Source organism: Coregonus clupeaformis, unplaced genomic scaffold (assembly GCF_020615455.1).
Source record: "Coregonus clupeaformis isolate EN_2021a unplaced genomic scaffold, ASM2061545v1 scaf0219, whole genome shotgun sequence".
Classification (NCBI taxonomy): domain Eukaryota; kingdom Metazoa; phylum Chordata; class Actinopteri; order Salmoniformes; family Salmonidae; genus Coregonus; species Coregonus clupeaformis.
In genome coordinates, this window is record NW_025533674.1 from 86263 (window position 1) to 103045 (window position 16783).

Sequence of the window (16783 nt, forward strand, 5' to 3'; positions counted from 1 at the left end):
ACATATGGAATCATGTAGTCACCAAAAAAAAGTGTTAAACAAATCAAAATCTATTTTATATTTAAGATTCTTCAAATAGCCACCCTTTGCTTTGATGACAGCTTTGCACACAACCAGCTTAACCTGGAATGCTTTCCCAACAGTCTTGAAGGAGTTCCCACATATGCTGAGCACTTGTTGGCTGCATTTCCTTCACTCTGCGGTCAGACACATTCCAAACCATCTCAATTGGGATGCGGTCGGGTGATTGTGGAGGCCAGGTCATCTGATGCAGCACTCCATCACTCTCCTTCTTGTTAAAATAGCCCTTACACAGCCTGGAGGTGTGTTGGGTCATTGTCCTGTTGGAAAACAAATGAGTCCCACTAAGCCCAAACCAGATGGGATGGCGTATCGCTGCAGAATGCTGTGGTAGCCATGCTGGTTAAGTGTGCCTTGAATTCTAAATAAATCACAGACAGTGTCACCAGCAAAGCACCCCCACACCATAACACATTTACATTTTACATTTTAGTCATTTAGCAGACGCTCTTATCCAGAGCGACTTACAGTTAGTGAGTGCATATATTCTTTTTTTTAATACTGGCCCCTCCTCCATGCTTTATGGTGGGAACTACACATGCAGAGATCATCCGTTCACCCACACCGTGTCTCACAAAAACACAGCGGTTGGAACCAAAAATCTCAAATTTGGACTCCAGACCAAAGGACAGATTTCCACCGGTCTAATGTCCATTGCTCGTGTTTCTTGGCCCAAGCAAGTCTCTTCTTCTTATTGGTGTCCTTTAGTAGTGGTTTCTTTGCAGCAATTCGACCATGAAGGCCTGATTCACACAGTCTCCTCTGAACAGTTGATGTTGAGATGTGTCTGTTACTTGAACTCTGTGAAGCATTTATTTGGGCTGCAATTTCTGAGGCTGGTAACTCTAATGAACTTATCCTCTGCAGCAGAGGTAACTCTGGGTCTTCCATTCCTGTGATGGTCCTCATGAGAGACAGTTTCATCATAGTGCTTGATGGTTTTTGCGACTGCACTTGAAGAAACTTTCAAAGTTCTCAACATTTTCAGTATTGACTGACCTTCATGTCTTAAAGTAATGATGGACTGTCATTTCTCTTTGCTTATTTGAGCTTTTCTTGCCATAATAATAATATTAATAATAATAATATGCCATAATATGGACTTGGTCTTTTACCAAATACACAACACAACTGATTGGCTCAAACGCATTAAGAAGGAAAGAAATTCCACAAATTAACTTTTAAGAAGGCACACCTGTTAATTGAAATGCATTCCAGGTGACTACTGGTGCCAGTGGTGTATACAAACTACAGTGTAGTATATACTGAGTATACCAATCAATAAAGTGTCAGGAGGATGATGAGGAGAGACAGAGAGAGGTGAGGTGAGGTGAACATTGATAGACTGTCTGACAGACAGAGCAGACACTCTCTACCTCACAGTGAAAAACTCGAAATTAAACCAGAGACCCAGTGAGGCAGGAGAGACAGAGAGAGGTGAGGTGAACATTGATAGGCTGTCTGACAGACAGAGACCCAGTGGGGCAGGAGAGACAGAGAGAGGTGAGGTGAACATTGATAGACTGTCTGACAGACAGAGACCCAGTGAGGCAGGAGAGACAGACAGACTAGCGGAGCATATTACAATAGAGCTAAATAAGTCATATTAGAGTAGAGATCAATAGGTCATACACTATATATAGAAAAGTATGTGGACACCCCTTCAAATGAGTGGATTCAGCTATTTCAGCCACACCCGTTGCTGACAGATGTATAAAATCGAACACACAGCCATGCAATCTCCATAGACAAACATTGGCAGTAGAATGGCCTTACTGAAGAGCTCAGTGTATTTCAACGTGGTACCATCATAGGATGCCACCTTTCCAACAAGTCAGTTTGTCAAATTTCTGCCCCGCTAGAGGTGGTAGGCCACACAAGCTCACAGAACGGGACCGCCGAGTGCTGAAGCGCCTAAAAATCGTCTGTCCTCGGTTGCAACACTCACCACCGAGTTCCAAACTGCCTCTGGAAGCAGTGTCAGCACAAGAACTGTTAGTCAGGTGCTTCATGAAATGGGTTTCCATGGCTGAGCAGCCACACACAAGCCTAAGATCACCATGCGCAATGCCAAGCGTCGGCTGGAGTGGTGTAAAGCTTGCCGCCATTGGACTCTGGAGCAGTGGAAACGCGTTCTCTGGAGTGATCAATCATGCTTCACCATCTGGATGTCCTACGGACGAATCTGGGTTTGGCAGATGCCAGGAGAACGATACCTGCCCGAATGCATAGTGCCAACTGTAAAGTTTGGTGGAGGAGGAATAATGGTCTGGGGCTGTATTTCATGGTTCGGGCTAGGCCCTTTAGTTCCAGTGAAGGGAAATCTTAACGCTACAGCATACAATGACATTCTAGACGATTCTGTGCTTCCATTTTTGTGGCAACAGTTTGGGGAAGGCCCTTTTCTGTTTCAGCATGACAATGCCCCTGTGCACAAAGCGAGGTCCATACAGAAATGGTTTGTGTCGAGATCAGTGTGGAAGAACTTGATTGGCCTGCACAGAGCCCTGACCTCAACCCCATCAAACACCTTTGGGATGAATTGGTACGCCGACTGTGAGCCAGGCCTAATCGCCTAACATCAGTGCCCGACCTCACTAATGCTCGTGGCTGAATGGAAGCAAGTCCCCGCAGCAATGTTCCAACATCTAGTGGAAAGCCTTCCCAGAAGAGTGGAGGCTGTTATAGCAGCAAAGGGGGGACCAACTCCATACTAATGCCCATGATTTTGGAATGAGATGTCCACATACTTTTGGTCATGTGGTGTATTAGAGTAGAGCTCAATAGGTCATATTAGAGTAGCGCTCAAGAGGTCATAATAGAATATAACTCAATAGGTCTGGTGGGGGCTAACAAGAGAGAATTCTCCATCATGTTTTGTCTTAACGCCTACCTCTCATCCTATCTCTACCACTCTCTCTGTTTCTCTCGATTACTCTGTCCCTACCTCTCTCTGTTCATATCACTCTCTCCCTACCTTTCACCCTCTCTCTATCACTCTCACCCTCTCTCACCCTCTCTCAGCCTCTCTCAGCCTCTCTAATCCCCTGCCTGCTGTTTCTTGATATCCGGCAGGCCCACCGTGTCTACACCAGCTGGCAAGTGGGTTGGAGGTGAGACTCTGTTACAGGTAACAGGTACGCCTGCCTGCGTGCGTGTGTGTCTATTGCCATGCCAACCTGGGGAAGCTGGCACTCTGGAGTGTCTATCCCCAGGCTGGCAGGTGCCCTGACAGTGCCTTGTACAGAAACATAGAAACAGGTATAACACCTGACAAATCAGACGGAACAAACATGGCCTGATTAGGGATCAGAGGGAAGCAGGCTGATCAGGACAGAAACAGGCTGACACACACACACACTCAACCACTCTGATCAGAGGGTCATGACCACTGACAATACTCACTCATGCCAACACTGAGAGATAGACCAGTGTGTGTCCGTAACATTGGCTGCCACCACCAAAAGCTGGACACACACACACACACTCAAACCCCCTGCCCGCTGGGGTGACAAAATGCTCTCTGTGCAGAAAGAGATAGTTGTCATCCCAGTACACACAGAAAGCTGCCCTAAAGGAGATTGTAACTGTTGGACCCCCCCAGGTGCGCTTCGGTGCTTGGTGGTTTCATGGTATGGAGTCCAGGTAGACTGCATTTGTGTGTGTGTGTGTGTGTGCATGTGTGTGTGTGTGTGTGTGTGTGTGTGTGTGCATGTGTGTGTGTGTGTGACTCTACTCACTGATCTCTAGTTGAGGTGCAGCCCTTAGTGGACAATACAGTGATGTTGAACTGAATCCATGTAGTGGGAAGTGTACTGTACTCACTGATCTCCAGCTGTCTCTGGATGCGTCCCTTGCAGCGCTCCCTGTAGTCTGACTGGGTGGCGTTGTACTCTGACATCACCTCCACAAACTTACGGGACAGCGTGGAGTGCTATGGGAGAGAGGGGAGAGACGGGGGGACGGGAGAGACAGGGAGACAGGTCCGTTAAGGTCATTGTCACTCTCTTCTTATCGCTCACCTGTCTCCTCCTCTCACCTGTCTCCTGTCTCCTCCTCTCACCTGTCTCCTCCTCTCACCTCTCTCCTGTCTCCTCCTCTCACCTGTCTCCTCCTCTCACCTCTCTCCCGTCTCCTCCTCTCACCTGTCACCTGTCTCCTCCTCTCACCTGTCTCCTCCTCTCATCTCACCTGTCTCCTCCTCTCACCTGTCTCCTCCTCTCACCTGTCTCCTCCTCTCACCTGTCTCCTCCTCTCACGTGTCTCCTCCTCTCACCTGTCTCCTCCTCTCTCCTGTCCCCTCCTCTCTCCTGTCTCCTCCTCTCTCCTGTCTCCTCCTCTCTCCTGTCTCCTCCTCTCACCTGTCTCCTCTCTTCTGCCCCCTCACTCATCCTTATATCTCTACCACTGCACTCTCTCCTCTCCCCCCTTCTCACTTTCTCTCCTCCTGACTCACCTGTGTCTTGCGTATCCTCAGGTCAGCTGAAGACTTGTTCTGGCTCTCCTCCTGCTCAATGGTCTGTTGGATACCTGCAGGAAGACAGAGGAGAGAGATGGTCTGTTAGGTACCTGCAGGAAGACAGCGGAGAGAAACAAACGATCACTACCGGGTCATAGGTCACTGCTCATCAGGAGCAAACAGCTGTTTCTCTCTGCTACCTGAGTGTAAAGGACATCACGCTGCTTGCTTAGCGAGTGCCACTTTCTCCTAAATCGGCTCATTCTTAGGTTCGAACCCAGGACCTCTGCCTCGCAAACACACGTGACCCACCTGAAGCCTTTTAGCCAGTCGTGCCACTGAAAAGCGAACTATTTGGCAGCGCAAGTGGAGACAATTCAGGCTGAGGAGTGAGTTATAAAGATCCCCATCTGCTACAGGAGCACCTGAGGTGGACAGAGCCAGGAAATAAGGAAAAAGAAAGGTGGCATTCAATAATAAAAGGAAGGATGTCAAGAATAAACTGTAGAAAGAAAGAGAGTAATGTACGCTTCAAGGTAACAACTATTTGGCTGCACTTTGTAATAGGATTTGGAGGTATTCCTTCCAGCATGTTTGCGTAATGAGTACTTTCCTTATCGCTCACTCTGTCAGTTTCATATTTCTGAAAATCGTTATGGCAACTGTGTTCCCAACCCTAATAGCATACATTAAAAATCCTCTCTGACTGGAAATCACAGTAACGCATCAACCTGGGCTTTTACATTCACATTTACATTGTGATGCACGGCAGTATACGCCCAAATGTGTAATGTAAAGATACAGCTGAAGTCGGAAGTTTACATACACCTTAGCCAAATACATTTAAACTCAGTTTTTCACAATTCCTGACATTTAATCCTAGTAAAAATTCCCTGTTTTAGGTCAGTTAGGATCACCACTTTATTTTAAGAATGTGAAATGTCAGAATAATAGTAGAGAGAATGATTTATTTCAGCTTTTGTTTCTTTCATCACATTCCCAGTGGGTCAAAAGTTTACCTACACTCAATTAGTATTTGGTAGCATTGCCTTTAAATTGTTTAACTTGGGTCAAACGTTTCGGGTTGCCTTCCACAAGCATCCCACAATAAGTTGTGTGAATTTTGTCCCATTCCTCCTGACAGAGCTGGTGTAACTGAATCAGGTTTGTAGGCCTCCTTGCTCGCACACGCTTTTTCAGTTCTGCCCACACATTTTCTATAGGATTGAGGTCAGGGCTTTGTGATGGCCACTCCAATACCTTGACCTTGTTGTCCTTAAGCCATTTTGCCACAACTTTGGAAGTATGCTTGGGGTCATTGTCCATTTGGAAGACCCATTTGCGACCAAGCTTTAACTTCCTGACTGATGTCTTGAGATGTTGCTTCAATATATCCACATAATTTTCCTTCCTCATGATGCCATCTATTTTGTGAAGTGCACCAGTCCCTCCTGCAGCAAAGCACCCCCACAGCATGATGCTGCCACCCCTGTGCTTCACTGTTGGGATGGTGTTCTTCGACTTGCAAGCGTCCCCCTACTTCCTCCAAACATAACGATGGTCATTATGGCCAAAGAGTTCTATTTTTGTTTCATCAGACCAGAGGACATTTCTCCAAAAAGTACGATATATTTCCCCATGTGCAGTTGCAAACTGTAGTCTGGCTTTTTTATGGCGGTTTCGGAGCAGTGGCTTCTTCCTTGCTGAGCGGCCTTTCAGGTTATGTCGATATAGGACTAGTTTTACTGTGGATATAGATACTTTTGTACCTGTTTCTTCCATCATCTTCACAAGGTCCTTTGCTGTTGTTCTGGGATTGATTTGCACCAAAGTACGTTCATCTCTAGGAGACAGAACGCGTCTCCTTCCTAAGCGGTATGACGGCTGCGTGGTCCCATGGTGTTTATACTTGCTTACTATTGTTTGTACAGATGAAAGTGGTACCTTCAGGCGTTTGGAAATTGCTCCCAAGGATGAACCAGACTTGTGGAGGTCTACAATTTTTGTTTTGAGGTCTTGGCTGATTTCTTTTGATTTTCCCATGATGTCAAGCAAAGAGGCACTGAGTTTGAAGGTAGGCCTTGAAATACATCCACAGGTACACCTCCAATTGACTCAAATGATGTCAATTAGCCTATCGGAAGCTTCTAAAGCCATGACATCATTTTATGGAATTTTCCAAGCTGTTTAAAGGCACAGTCAACTTAGTGTATGTAAACTTCTGACCCACTGTAATTGTGATACAGTGAATTATAAGTGAAACAATCTGTCTGTAAACAATTGTTGGAAAAATTACTTGTGTCATGCGCAAAGTAGATGTCCTAACCGACTTGCAAAACTATAGTTTGTTAACAAGACATTTGTGGAGTGGTTGAAAAACTAGTTTTAATGACTCCAACCTAAGTGTATGTAAACTTCCGACTTCAATTGTACATAGCTAGCACCCAAGCAGCTAGAACTGAAACAGTGTGTGTGTGTGTATGTGTGTGGAGACTGAGGTAACTCTTATGTCCAGTTCTAAATCCAGCCACTAAGCCCTAGTTCAAACAGCGCTCTATCGCCGCACCGAACAAAGAAATATGTCACTTTCACTTTGGAAGAACAGGGGATAGAGTGCCATCTGAAACATTGCAGTGCGCCGCGCCTGACTTTTGAGGATAGTTCGATAGTTTGGCAGCCTCTGCCGCTCTTTCGTCGCGGTACGGGTGAAGCACGTCTCTGTTTCATGCAGCGCGCCAGAGTAGCTCTTCCACTGTTGGGAGAAATGGTCATGCATATTAATATATATTAATTACATGCAAATAAAAGTTGCTTCGCTGCCACACCCACAACGGAAGCACAATCATGGCCTCGGATTCGCAGATGGACACGTTACAACAGACCCAGGGTCTGTTTCTGTGGCGGCAGATACGCTAATGCTCATGGTTAGTGTCGTTTTTGGTGCTCTTTGAAACCAGGAAATTAAGATAAAAACACATCTTCTTAACACTGAGTTTGAAACATTAATAACTACATCAACATAAGAATTGTTTTGCAATCTCGGGAGAAAATAGAACATCTACGTTGCACTGTAGGCCTAATATCGCTATCGCTAACAGGTCTCATGGTTTATCGCTAACAGACCTCATGGTTTATCGCTAACAGGCCTCATGGTTTATCGCTAACAGGTCTCATGGTTTATCGCTAACAGGTCTCATGGTTTATCGCTAAACAGGTCTCATGGTTTATCGCTAAACAGGCCTCATGGTTTATCGCTAACAGGTCTCATGGTTTACCGCTAACAGGCCTCATAGTTTATCGCTAACAGGCCTCATGGTTTATCGCTAACAGGTCTCATGGTTTATCGCTAACAGGTCTCATGGTTTATCGCTAAACAGGTCTCATGGTTTATCGCTAAACAGGTCTCATGGTTTATCGCTAAACAGGTCTCATGGTTTATCGCTAACAGGTCTCATGGTTTATCGCTAACAGGTCTCATGGTTTATCGCTAACAGGTCTCATGGTTTATCGCTAACAGGTCTCATGGTTTATCGCTAACAGGCCTCATGGTTTATCGCTAACAGGCCTCATGGTTTATCGCTAACAGGTCTCATGGTTTATCGTTAACAGGTCTCATGGTTTATCGCTAACAGGCCTCATGGTTTATCGCTAACAGGTCTCATGGTTTATCGCTAAACAGGTCTCATGGTTTATCGCTAAACAGGTCTCATGGTTTATCGCTAACAGGTCTCATGGTTTATCGCTAACAGGTCTCATGGTTTATCGCTAACAGGTCTCATGGTTTATCGCTAACAGGCCTCATGGTTTATCGCTAACAGGCCTCATGGTTTATCGCTAACAGGCCTCATGGTTTATCGCTAACAGGTCTCATGGTTTATCGCTAACAGGTCTCATGGTTTATCGCTAACAGGTCTCATGGTTTATCGCTAACAGGCCTCATGGTTTATCGCTAACAGGTCTCATGGTTTATCGCTAACAGGCCTCATGGTTTATCGCTAACAGGTCTCATGGTTTATCGCTAAACAGGTCTCATGGTTTATCGCTAAACAGGTCTCATGGTTTATCGCTAAACAGGTCTCATGGTTTATCGCTAACAGGCCTCATGGTTTATCGCTAACAGGTCTCATGGTTTATCGCTAAACAGGTCTCATGGTTTATCGCTAAACAGGTCTCATGGTTTATCGCTAACAGGTCTCATGGTTTATTGTAGGGATGAGGAGACTTCGTGATTCCTTAGTAAAAGGGAGTTATGAAATCTGAAGACACGTTACTTTAACCAAGACATATTAAACCGATCCTATTTACTGTTTCAAACAAGAACATTCGCGCTGCACAGGTCTGTCTTTTTAGTGCAATAAACTTGCCTGAATTCGACCCAATACCATGGGGAAGTCTGCAGTGTTGAGAGCGGTTGTATGAAACGAATCGGTACGTCAAGCTAACCTCTTAACCGTTCCAGCCCTCTCTTCATTTCTATTCAGTTCGACTCACCATAAATTCGGCTCGAAACTGTGCATAATGGCATTTCACGCCCTGCAGGACACAAATGCTGTAATGTCATCTCTCTATCCAACACATCACATACTACTGTATTGTCATCTCTCCATCTAACACCACCATATTACATACTACTGTAATGTCATCTCTCCATCTAACACCACCATATACCACCTCCACTGCCTTACTAACACCGACAGCTACCTATCTATTGTTTACAGGAAACTCATTCAACAATTCCAGATGAAGTTGCGTGGAAAAAGGAATGGGGGGGGGGGCTAAATATACTTCTCCCATGGGCAAAGAAACTAAAAAGGGGTGATGATATTAATTTACAGTAATTTCAATCCGAATGTGCACATTTTCCAAACAGATCCGCAAGGTAGATGGATTATTTTAAATATGTTATTGGACCATAAACAGATATGGCTCATTAACCTTTACGGACCAAATAATGATGATCCACACTTCTTTGACAATATATATATAATACATTATCAACCCTGCAAGCAATACAAGACAATATTATTATGGTGGGAGATTATAATACTGTTTTAAATAGCTCAATAGACCGTAAACGAAATCACACTACAAACTATCACCCTCCTGCTCTTAAGGAAATCGTGAATGTCATGGATACATTAGAACTAGTAGATATATGGAGGCTTAAATATCCTGATCTAGTGAGATATACATGGCGGAGACTCAATCAAGCTAGTCGTCTTGACTTATTTCTTATGTAATTCTCGTTGGCACCAAAAGTTTAAAAAGTGTTGATAGGGGACAGAATGCGGTCGGACCATCATATAATTGGCATATACATTACTCTTACTGAATTTCCACGTGGGCGAGGATATTGGAAATTTTATCAAAGCCTATTGCATTTACATTTACATTTTCGTCATTTAGCAGACGCTCTTATCCAGAGCGACTTACAAATTGGTGCATTCACCTTATGAAAGCCAGTGGGACAACCACTTTACAATTATTATTATTATTATTATTATTTTATTTTTTATTTTTTATTTTTTTATTTTTTTGGGGGGTGGGGTAGAGGGATTACTTTATCCTATCCCAGGTATTCCTTAAAGAGGTGGGGTTTCAAGTGTCTCCGGAAGGTGGTGAGTGTCTCCGCTGTCCTGGCGTCGTGAGGGAGCTTGTTCCATCATTGGGGTGCCAGAACAGCGAACAGTTTTGACAGGGCTGAGCGGGAACTGTGCTTCCGCAGAGGTAGGGGGGCCAGCAGGCCAGAGGTGGATGAACGCAATGCCCTCGTTTGGGTGTAGGGACTGATCAGAGCCTGAAGGTACGGAGGTGCCGTTCCCCTCACAGCTCCGTAGGCAAGCACCATGGTCTTGTAGCAGATGTGAGCTTCAACTGGAAGCCAGTAGAGTGTGCGGAGGAGCGGGATGACGTGAGAGAACTTGGGAAGGTTGAACACCAGACGGGCTGCGGCGTTCTGGATGAGTTGTAGGGGTTTAATGGCACAGGCAGGGAGCCCAGCCAACAGCGAGTTGCAGTAATCCAGACGGGAGATGACAAGTGCCTGGATTAGGACCTGTGCCGCTTCCTGTGTAAGGCAGGGTCGTACTCTGCGAATGTTGTAGAGCATGAACCTACAGGATCGGGTCACCACCTTGATGTTAGCGGAGAACGACAGGGTGTTGTCCAGGGTCACGCCAAGGCTCTTTGCACTCTGGGAGGAGGACACAACGGAGTTGTCAACCGTGATGGCGAGATCATGGAACGGGCATTCCTTCCTCCGGAGGAAGAGCAGCTCCGTCTTGCCGAGGTTCAGCTTGAGGTGGTGATCCGACATCCACGCAGAGATGCGATTCGCCACCTGGTTATCAGAAGGGGGAAAGGAGAAGATTAATTGTGTGTCGTCTGCGTAGCAATGATAGGAGAGGCCATGTGAGGATATGACAGAGCCAAGTGACTTGGTGTATAGCGAGAATAGGAGAGGGCCTAGAACTGAGCCCTGGGGGACACCAGTGGTGAGAGCACGTGGTGCGGAGACAGATTCTCGCCACGCCACCTGGTAGGAGCGACCTGTCGGGTAGGACGCAATCCAAGAGTGAGCCGCGCCGGAGATGCCCAACTCGGAGAGGGTGGAGAGGAGGATCTGATGGTTAACAGTATCAAAGGCAGCAGATTGGTCTAGAAGGACGAGAGCAGAGGAGAGAGAGTTAGCTTTAGCAGTAAAAGAGCCTCCGTGACACAGAGAAGAGCAGTCTCAGGTTTGGATCAAGAAGGTCATTCTGAGAGAGATAGCAAGAGAGTTGGCTAAAGACGGCACGCTCAAGAGTTTTGGACAGAAAAGAAAGAAGGGATACTGGTCTGTAGTTCGGAGGGATCGAGTGTAGGTTTTTTGAGAAGGGGAGCAACTCTCGCTCTCTTGAAGACGGAAGGGACATAGCCAGCGGTCAAGGATGAGTTGATGAGCGAGGTGAGGTAAGGGAGAAGGTCTCCGGAAATGGTCTGGAGAAGAGAGGAGGGGATAGGGTCAAACGGGCAGGTTGTTGGGCGGCCGGCCGTCACAAGTCACAAGATTTCATCTGGAGAGAGAGGGGAGAAAGAAGTCAAAGCATAGGGTAGGGCAGTGTGAGCAGGACCAGCAGTGTCATTTGACTTAACAAACGAGGATCGGATGTCGTCAACCTTCTTTTCAAAATGGTTGACGAAGTCATCCACAGTGAAGTAGGGGGGGAGGAGGATTCAGCAGGGAGGAGAAGGTGGCAAAGAGCTTCCTAGGGTTAGAGGCAGATGCTTGGAATTTAGAGTGGTAGAAAGTGGCTTTAGCAGCAGAAACAGAGGAAGAAAACGTAGAGAGGAGAGAGTGAAAAGATGCCAGGTCCGCAGGGAGTCTAGTTTTCCTCCATTTCTGCTCGGCTGCCCGGAGCCCTGTTCTGTGAGCTCGCAATGAGTCGTCAAGCCACGGAGCAGGAGGGGAGAACCGAGCCGGCCGGGAGGATAGGGGAAATAGAGTCAAAGGATTTAGAAAGGGAGGAGAGGAGGGTTGAGGAGGCAGAATCAGGAGATTGGAGAGAGAAGGATTGAGCAGAGGGAAGAGATGATAGGATGGAAGATGAGAGAGTAGCGGGAGAGAGAGAGCGAAGGTTGCGATGGCGCATTACCATCTGAGTAGGGGCAGAGTGAGTAGTGTTGGAGGAGAGCGAGAGAGAAAAGGATACAAAGTAGTGGTCGGAGACTTGGAGGGGAGTTGCAGTGAGAATTGGATGATAACTTGTTTTTAACTAGGACAGAGGAATTTATAACAGATTTTTTCAGACATAACATAGGTACAGCAAATCCCCTTATTGTATGGGACACTTTTAAATGTGCCTTTAGAGGCCATGCAATTGAGTACTCATCTCGAAAACAAAAGCAATTTAGGTCAAAAGAGTCCACACTAACAAAGGAAATAGAAGGTCTAACAGAACAGATAGATAGCAATAAAAACTGTAAGATAGAGGCTCAGAATAAATTAGAGGAAAAACAAAAAGAAATGAAGAAACTTATTCAAGAAAGATCAAGTGTAATATATTATAAAAATAAAGCAAACTGGATGGAATATGGGGGAAAATGCACCACATTCTTTTTTAATCTTCAACATAGAAATGCTACCAAAAGTAATTTGCTGAAACTGGTTACAAATGACGGAGTCACCCATGACTCACCAAAATATATTTTGAAGAAGGAAACAAAGTACTTTAAGCATATGTTTTCATTTCAGTCGCCTCCATCTCCTCTAACTGAAGCAAATTGTAGAGATTTCTTTTTCTTTTGATAATGTAAAATTAACAGCCATACAGAAAGTCTCTTGTGAAGGTGAAATTACAGAGGAGGAACTTCTGGATGCATTTAAAGACTTTAAGTCCGGGAAAACTCCAGGGTTGGATGGCATACCAGTCGAGGTATACCAAACCTTTTTTGATATACTCAGAGGACCGTTATTAGCATGTTTTAACCACTCCTATGTAAATGTTAGATTAACAGACACTCAAGAAGAAGGTCTGATTTCATTATTACTGAAACAGGATACAAGTGGAAAATATGAAGATCCAGTCCATTTAAAATCTTCAGTGTTGTGATGCAAAAAATCTAGCAAAATGTATAGCGCATAGAATTAAAAAGGTATTGTCAGACATTATTCATTCTAATCAGACAGGTTTTTTACATGGACGATACATTGGAGATAATATAAGGCAAGTGCTGGAAACAATAGAACACTATGAAAAATCTGGGAAACCAGGTCTGCTATTCATAGCAGACTTTGAAAAGGCATTTGATAAAGTACGACTGGGGTTTATACAATGGGGAAAAAAAGTATTTAGTCAGCCACCAATTGTGCAAGTTCTCCCACTTAAAAAGATGAGAGAGGCCTGTAATTTTCATCATAGGTACACGTCAACTATGACAGACAAATTGAGAAGAAAAAAAATCCAGAAAAACACATTGTAGGATTTTTAATGAATTTATTTGCAAATTATGGTGGAAAATAAGTATTTGGTCACCTACAAACAAGCAAGATTTCTGGCTCTCACAGACCTGTAACTTCTTCTTTAAGAGGCTCCTCTGTCCTCCACTCGTTACCTGTATTAATGGCACCCGTTTGAACTTGTTATCAGTATAAAAGACACCTGTCCACAACCTCAAACAGTCACACTCCAAACTCCACTATGGCCAAGACCAAAGAGCTGTCAAAGGACACCAGAAACAAAATTGTAGACCTGCACCAGGCTGGGAAGACTGAATCTGCAATAGGTAAGCAGCTTGGTTTGAAGAAATCAACTGTGGGAGCAATTATTAGGAAATGGAAGACATACAAGACCACTGATAATCTCCCTCGATCTGGGGCTCCACGCAAGATCTCACCCCGTGGGGTCAAAATGATCACAAAAATCCCAGAACCACACGGGGGGACCTAGTGAAGACCTGCAGAGAGCTGGGACCAAAGTAACAAAGCCTACCATCAGTAACACACTACGCCGCCAGGGACTCAAATCCTGCAGTGCCAGACGTGTCCCCGTGCTTATGCCAGTACATGTTCAGGCCCGTCTGAAGTTTGCTAGAGTGCATTTGGATGATCCAGAAGAGGATTGGGAGAATGTCATATGGTCAGATGAAACCAAAATATAACTTTTTGGTAAAAACTCAACTCGTCGTGTTTGGAGGACAAAGAATGCTGAGTTGCATCCAAAGAACACCATACCTACTGTGAAGCATGGGGGTGGAAACATCATGCTTTGGGGCTGTTTTTCTGCAAAGGGACCAGGACGACTGATCCGTGTAAAGGAAAGAATGAATGGGGCCATGTATCGTGAGATTTTGAGTGAAAACCTCCTTCCATCAGCAAGGGCATTGAAGATGAAACGTGGCTGGGTCTTTCAGCATGACAATGATCCCAAACACACCGCCCGGGCAACGAAGGAGTGGCTTCGTAAGAAGCATTTCAAGGTCCTGGAGTGGCCTAGCCAGTCTCCAGATCTCAACCCCCATAGAAAATCTTTGGAGGGGAGTTGAAAGTCTGTGTTGCCCAGCGACAGCCCCAAAACATCACTGCTCTAGAGGAGATCTGCATGGAGGAATGGGCCAAAATACCAGCAACAGTGTGAAAACCTTGTGAAGACTTACAGAAAACGTTTGACCTGTGTCATTGCCAACAAAGGGTATATAACAAAGTATTGAGAAACTTTTGTTATTGACCTAATACTTATTTTCCACCATAATTTGCAAATAAATTCATTAAAAATCCTACAATGTGATTTTCTGGATTTCCTCATTTTGTCTGTCATAGTTGACATGTACCTATGATGAAAATTACAGGCCTCTCTCATCTTTTTAAGTGGGAGAACTTGCACAATTGGTGGCTGACTAAATACTTTTTCCCTCCACTGTATATAAATGCCTGGAGCGTTTCAATTTTGGAGAATCTCTTATAAAATGGGTTAAAATCATGTATAGTAACCCTAGGTGTAAAATAGTAAATAATGGCTATTTCTCAGAAAGCTTTAAACTGTCAAGAGGAGTGAAACAAGGTTGTCCACTATCGGCATATCTATTTATTATGGCCATCGAAATGTTAGCTATTAAAAACAAAGTTGTCATTGTACTCTGATGATTCATGATTATTTTAAATCCACAACTTGAATCCCTCCACAGCCTCATAGAGGATCTAGATACATTTTCAAACTTCTCTTGATTACAACCAAATTATGATAAATGTAATATATTACGTATTGGATCACTAAAAAATACAATTTTACATTACCATGTAGTTTACCAATAAAATGGTCTGATGGTGATGTGGATATACTCGGAATACATATCCCAAATGAAATAAATGATCTCACTCCAATAATTATAATAGAAAGTTAGCAAAAATAGATAAGATCTTGCTACCATGGAAAGGTAAATTTGTGGAAAAATCAACCTGATTAACTCTTTAGTATTATCCCAGTTTACCTATTTGCTTATGGTCTTGGCTACGCCTAGCGAACAGCTTTTAAAATTATATGAGAAATTAATATTCCATTTTATTTGGAACGGCAAGCCAGACAAAATTATATAATGAATATGAATTCGGAGGACAGAAATGATTAAATATTAAAGCATTAGAACTATCACTAAAAGCTTCAGTCATACAAAAGTTATACTTAAATCCAAACTGGTTCTCTAGCAAATTAGTAAGATTGTCTCACCCAATGTCACGACTTCCGCCGGCAGGCTTCGGCGCTCGTCGTCACCGGCTTACTAACCACTGCTGCTCCTATATTCATCATTACATTTGTCTTGTCTTGTCATTACACACACCTGGTTCTTATCCCCTCGTTAGTCCGTGTATAAGTGTTCCCTCTGACCCCTTGTCCTTGTGGGTGATTGTTTAATTGTGAGAGTAGTGTAGCTCGGTGGAGCTACTCGTACCATTTTGTTGCCAGGGTAGATATTTCCCCTGTGCCTATGTATTGTTGGATTCTACCGTTAGAGTGTATTGCCAGTGATTACCCTCCTGTGCCTGACTCCTTCCATCACACTCATCACACCCAATGTTCAAGAATGGCCTTTTTCCCTTTATTCAGATTACAACCTCTCACTTTCAGTTATTTGAAAAGGAAATAATCTCCCAAATATCACTATATCTAAAACAAGCCATAGAAAGTTGGTTGCAATTTCAATTTAATCCTCCAGAAACGACAGAACAAATAATGCAACAAATATTGTGGTTAAACTCAAATATACTAATTGATAAAAAATACATTATTTTTAGAAAAAATGTTTTAAAAATGTATAAACTTTGTAAATGATATCATAGGTTCGACTGCTGGAGTTATGTCACACATGCAGCTAACAAAAACATATGGAAGTGTCTGCTCTACCCAAAATTACAACCAAATAATTGCAGCATTACCACAAAAATGGAAGAGGAAAGTTTAAGGGGGAGAAAGTAAGGAACTTGTCTGTCGGCCTTGCATTAAAGAACATAATTGGTTAAAGAAAATTGTGATAAATCAAAAAGTTTACCAGTTTCATTTAAGGATCAAAGGATTGACAGCCGTCCCATATAGATTGCAAAATAGTTGGGAAGAGATTTTTGACGTACCGATTCCATGGCATAGTGTTAATGAACTGATGCGCAAAACGCAGCCGGATTCAAAACTTAGAATTTTTTTATTTAAATTATGATATACAATTCTTGCTACCAATAGAATGTTATTTATATGGGGGATACAAGGAATGGCTGAA

The 16783-nt window shown here is 43.9% G+C and overlaps 1 protein-coding gene across 5 annotated transcripts in view; it reads right to left on the reverse strand.

Annotated features, from left to right (window-relative positions):
• LOC121555675 (syntaxin-1A) overlaps nucleotides 1-16783 on the reverse strand; it is a 174401-nt gene that overhangs the window by 37391 nt on the left and 120227 nt on the right. For all 5 annotated transcript variants that reach the window (XR_005997979.2, XR_005997978.2, XM_041869500.2 and 2 more), the window contains exons 5-6: nucleotides 4538-4611; nucleotides 3907-4015 (exon numbers count right to left, since the gene is read on the reverse strand). Coding sequence is in view for 3 of the 5 variants with exons in the window: in XM_041869500.2 (XP_041725434.1) it covers nucleotides 3907-4015; nucleotides 4538-4611 (183 nt within the window). In the remaining 2 variants the exon portion in view is untranslated. The remainder of the gene's footprint in view (nucleotides 1-3906; nucleotides 4016-4537; nucleotides 4612-16783) is intronic.